Source organism: Juglans microcarpa x Juglans regia, chromosome 4S (assembly GCF_004785595.1).
Source record: "Juglans microcarpa x Juglans regia isolate MS1-56 chromosome 4S, Jm3101_v1.0, whole genome shotgun sequence".
Lineage (NCBI taxonomy): Eukaryota > Viridiplantae > Streptophyta > Magnoliopsida > Fagales > Juglandaceae > Juglans > Juglans microcarpa x Juglans regia.
This window is the reverse complement of record NC_054601.1, coordinates 9800262-9804035: the sequence shown is the minus strand read 5'-3', so window position 1 is coordinate 9804035 and position 3774 is coordinate 9800262. Positions and strand designations below refer to the sequence as shown.

Genomic DNA, 3774 nt, shown 5'->3' with positions numbered 1-3774 from the left:
ACCAAGTAACTATTTTTTTCCAATTGCACCACCTTAAACTACCAAAATAAGAAATTTAATTAGGTCCCAAATTATATCACTTCTGTGTAAATTTTTATGTAGAGTTAGGCTTCCTATAGTTACACATATGAGATGAGATTAGAAATCTGTGAATAGTAATGAGATAATTTGTAAATAATAATAAAATAGTTTGAGTTAAGATTTTTATAGAATTTTGAAAAATGAGAAAAAAAAATTGAATAAAAGAGGGTAAAAATATATTTTTTAATATATTTTTTTTATTTAAAAAAGTTAAATTATTTTTTGTGTTTTGTTTGAAAGATTGTAAAAATTGTAATGATTAGGTAATGATTAAATTAAAAATTTAAAAATTTAAAAATATGAATCCTGAAATGGTAGTGCTACGGCCCCCGATTCTAGGTCCCGACAGTGGGTCCCGATAAATGTAATTCTTTTTCTTTTTCTTTTTTTATTTCTTTTTTTGCTTTTTTTCATACATTTTTTAATCTCCTTAAATATTTTAAAAAAATTATAACATCATTAAAAATTACTTCCTTAATCATAAAATAAAATAAAATAAAATAAAATAAATATATATATATATATATACACAATTGGGACCCATTGTTGGTGACTTTATTATTTTCCAATTGAAAAATATTTATATTTATATTGTATTTAAATATTGAGATGAGATAAAATAATTTCTAAGATTTGTGAAACCAAACCAAACATTCTTTATACTACACTATTACTCTCCTTTCATCACATGATAATGCTAGCGTCCTATATATTATTCATTAAGTATTAAATCAGCTATTATTATTTAAATTAATAAATTCAAGCATTGATAGATAATATACTCTCTCTACCTCAAGTATAATTTTGAACTATTTTTTCTGGACAGTAGACTCTCTCCTAAGGGGCCTCTTGAGCAAGAGATAACATTTGAGGTCTTTTAGATCTTGTTTGAATACAGAAATACTTTCGACTCATCTTATTCTATCATTATAACTTTTTCAAGCTCTCATACAAAATATAATAAACAATTCAATTCTTTTAAATCTTAAAATAATAATAATATTAAAAAATAATATTCTAAAAATATTTTATACAACTCATCTAAAATTATCTCATCTCATATCATCTCAATATCTAAACGAGCCTTAATATTTATTTTAATTAAATATTTAAGGAAAAAAAATCATGGGTTTCAATCTTTTTTCCATCTTAATTCAAAGGGAAAGGAAAAAGAAATAATAAAAAAAAAGATTTATAACTCAGTAAGGATAAACAACTTGGAAATCTGAACCTTTGTATTAACGTCGACAGCATATATAGTACAGCCATAATACAAGTACAATTGATCAGAACTTAATACATCATTGGATGCAAATTCAATTAGATAATTATGAATAAACGAGAGTGATAAAATAAATAATAACAATATATACTGTCAAATTCAGACTTTGTCTTCATCCCCACTAGAATCAGGTGAGCTCCCCTTCACCGCCCTCCTACATAGCAAAAGCATGCCAAGCCACATAAAACCCTTCACAATCTTGATCATCCCAATTGTTACAGTCAGGTAATAGAGCCACCAAGCAAAAAAGTCAGCCACCCCTGATCTACTCAATATCAACACCTCCGATCCCAGCCTGAACTCGGCCACTGCCACCAGAGACTCGACCTCATCCCTTAACTTCCACCAGCATAGGGTACCAAAGCTCGCCGCCATGGCCGCTCTTTCAGCCCACCTTTCATCGGTAGCAACCCCGAAAATGGTGTCATCCACCGCAGGCCTCACCACTACCCTAGACCAATGAAGCATCGTTTCATGCAATCCCAGGAAGAAAATTAATCTGCTCAACAAGCTTCTCTCCATACCAACAGTACTACTGGCACCATCAATTCCTGCTGCAATGCTCCCTTCTATGCCCAAACTAACGCAGACTTGCAACGTGCATATAAAGATCCATGCAGTGTACAAACGGGGTCGTAAAATGGGCTTTGGAGACTCGCTTGCAAAGGTAACGTCCTTTCCTGTCAAGCTGTGGACAAGAGTGGTTGTGCTAATAATGGAAACAATAAGATAGAGAACAGTTGCGTTGGTGTATAGGAGGAATGATAAGAGAAAAGAAGAAATCTGTGAAGAAGGAAAAGAGTCAAGGCTTAGGAGATAGTAGTGAGCATTAGAGAACCTGGATAGGAGGAGAAATGAGAGTGGGAGCAAGAGGCTGAGGAGGGTGATTGTAAGGATGTGGAAGGGTTGTCTTAGAGATATGGCAGGAGGATTCAAGAGATGCTTAACCTTCTGATGTTGCCAATTCAGCCAAACCATGTTTGATCCCCAAAATTAGCAGCAAATAATTAAATCAAAACGCCTTCTTTGCTGGGCAGAAAATTAAGGAACATGCATGGAACATTGAGGTGGTCTATATATACGAGTGCTAGAGTTCTCAGTCTGCAGAAAAAAAGAATGTAGGTGGTTGTGGCCACGTCCTGATCAGTTGACGTTAAGACATGGTTATCTTCCACGCCTTGATGGATGTACCCAAATTTCCTAACCCAAAAACAAAAAAGATGTGCAATATTTATATATATATATAGTCATGGAATTATATTTTGACATACAGTATTGCATAATTCCCATCCATTTATAGTACTTTAGCAAGCAAGCCTATTATATTATAAAACGTATCTAGCTAGTTGGCTTAAATTAGTCTGTGTTATTAATGAAGCATAAACAATTCCCCCAGGAAATTATGACATTAATTTAAAAGAGAAGTACCTGATGATCAACGTAAAGGAATAATATTGTACATCCCCATTTTTACTTCAATATATATACTCATGTATGTATATTAATTAGCTAGCTAGGCATCATCCATGGAGTCAACCAATCTTTGGAGATGTTTGGATGGAAGGCTATCGGCCTGGTTTTATTCATGATTCTGTGATTTTAATTCCTGAAAATTAGGCTATCTCATGGGATATCCAAACTTGTCACTAATACTTATTAATTCTTGGTTTATGAAGATCTTTAACCATGTCAAACCCTACATACATCATCCAAAGTATTATTCATCCAAACTCCTAGATAATATTCTTTCTTTGTAATAAATAAAAAGTACTCTTACTGAACTCTTTAAAACTTATCATTCATATGACTGATCACCTCTTGATGATGTGGCACCACTATGTAGTGCCACTTAATTTATTAAAAGCAAAAAGGCAAAAAAAATATATTCAAATCAAAAGGGCATTCAAAAATACAAACAAATTAAATGAAGATTAAAACTCTAGATTCTATATACCAATTTTGTGTTTGTGTTTTAAATTTTTTTAATAAATCACGTGACATTAAATATTGGTGATGTCACATCAAGAGAGTTATTGAGCGATAAGTTTCAGATGGCTAAATAATATTATTCTAGATAAAAAGTAGAGGAGATGAGGTCAACAAAGTTTTTTTTTTTTTTTTTTCCGATGGCCTTCTTCTTGGTCACAATGAAGTGACACTAATATTGCTGATATATATTCTAAGGGATATTAAATCAGTTAAGATTATATAAATCGATGCAATGCATCATGACAATAGTTTGACCCATTCCTTTCTTATCTGATATGATCTGAGGGAGTTTGTGCATAAAACTTGGCTTCCATGACGTTTAAATGAATATAAAGGCGAATCTTCCAATTATCCGTGTGCGAGGAAGATGTCAGCTTGTTAGGAGCATGCGCAAGCTGCGGGTCGCATGCAGCTCTCAGTAT

General features: G+C 32.4%; 1 protein-coding gene across 1 annotated transcript; it reads right to left on the bottom strand.

The window, feature by feature from the left end:
* Positions 1-1429: 1429 nt before the first annotated feature.
* Positions 1430-2379, bottom strand: LOC121263392. The gene has a single exon (XM_041166258.1). It carries the CDS (start codon positions 2339-2341, stop codon positions 1463-1465), a length of 879 nt encoding a protein of 292 aa, XP_041022192.1. The 5' UTR covers positions 2342-2379; the 3' UTR covers positions 1430-1462.
* Between the last annotated feature and the right edge of the window lie 1395 nt (positions 2380-3774).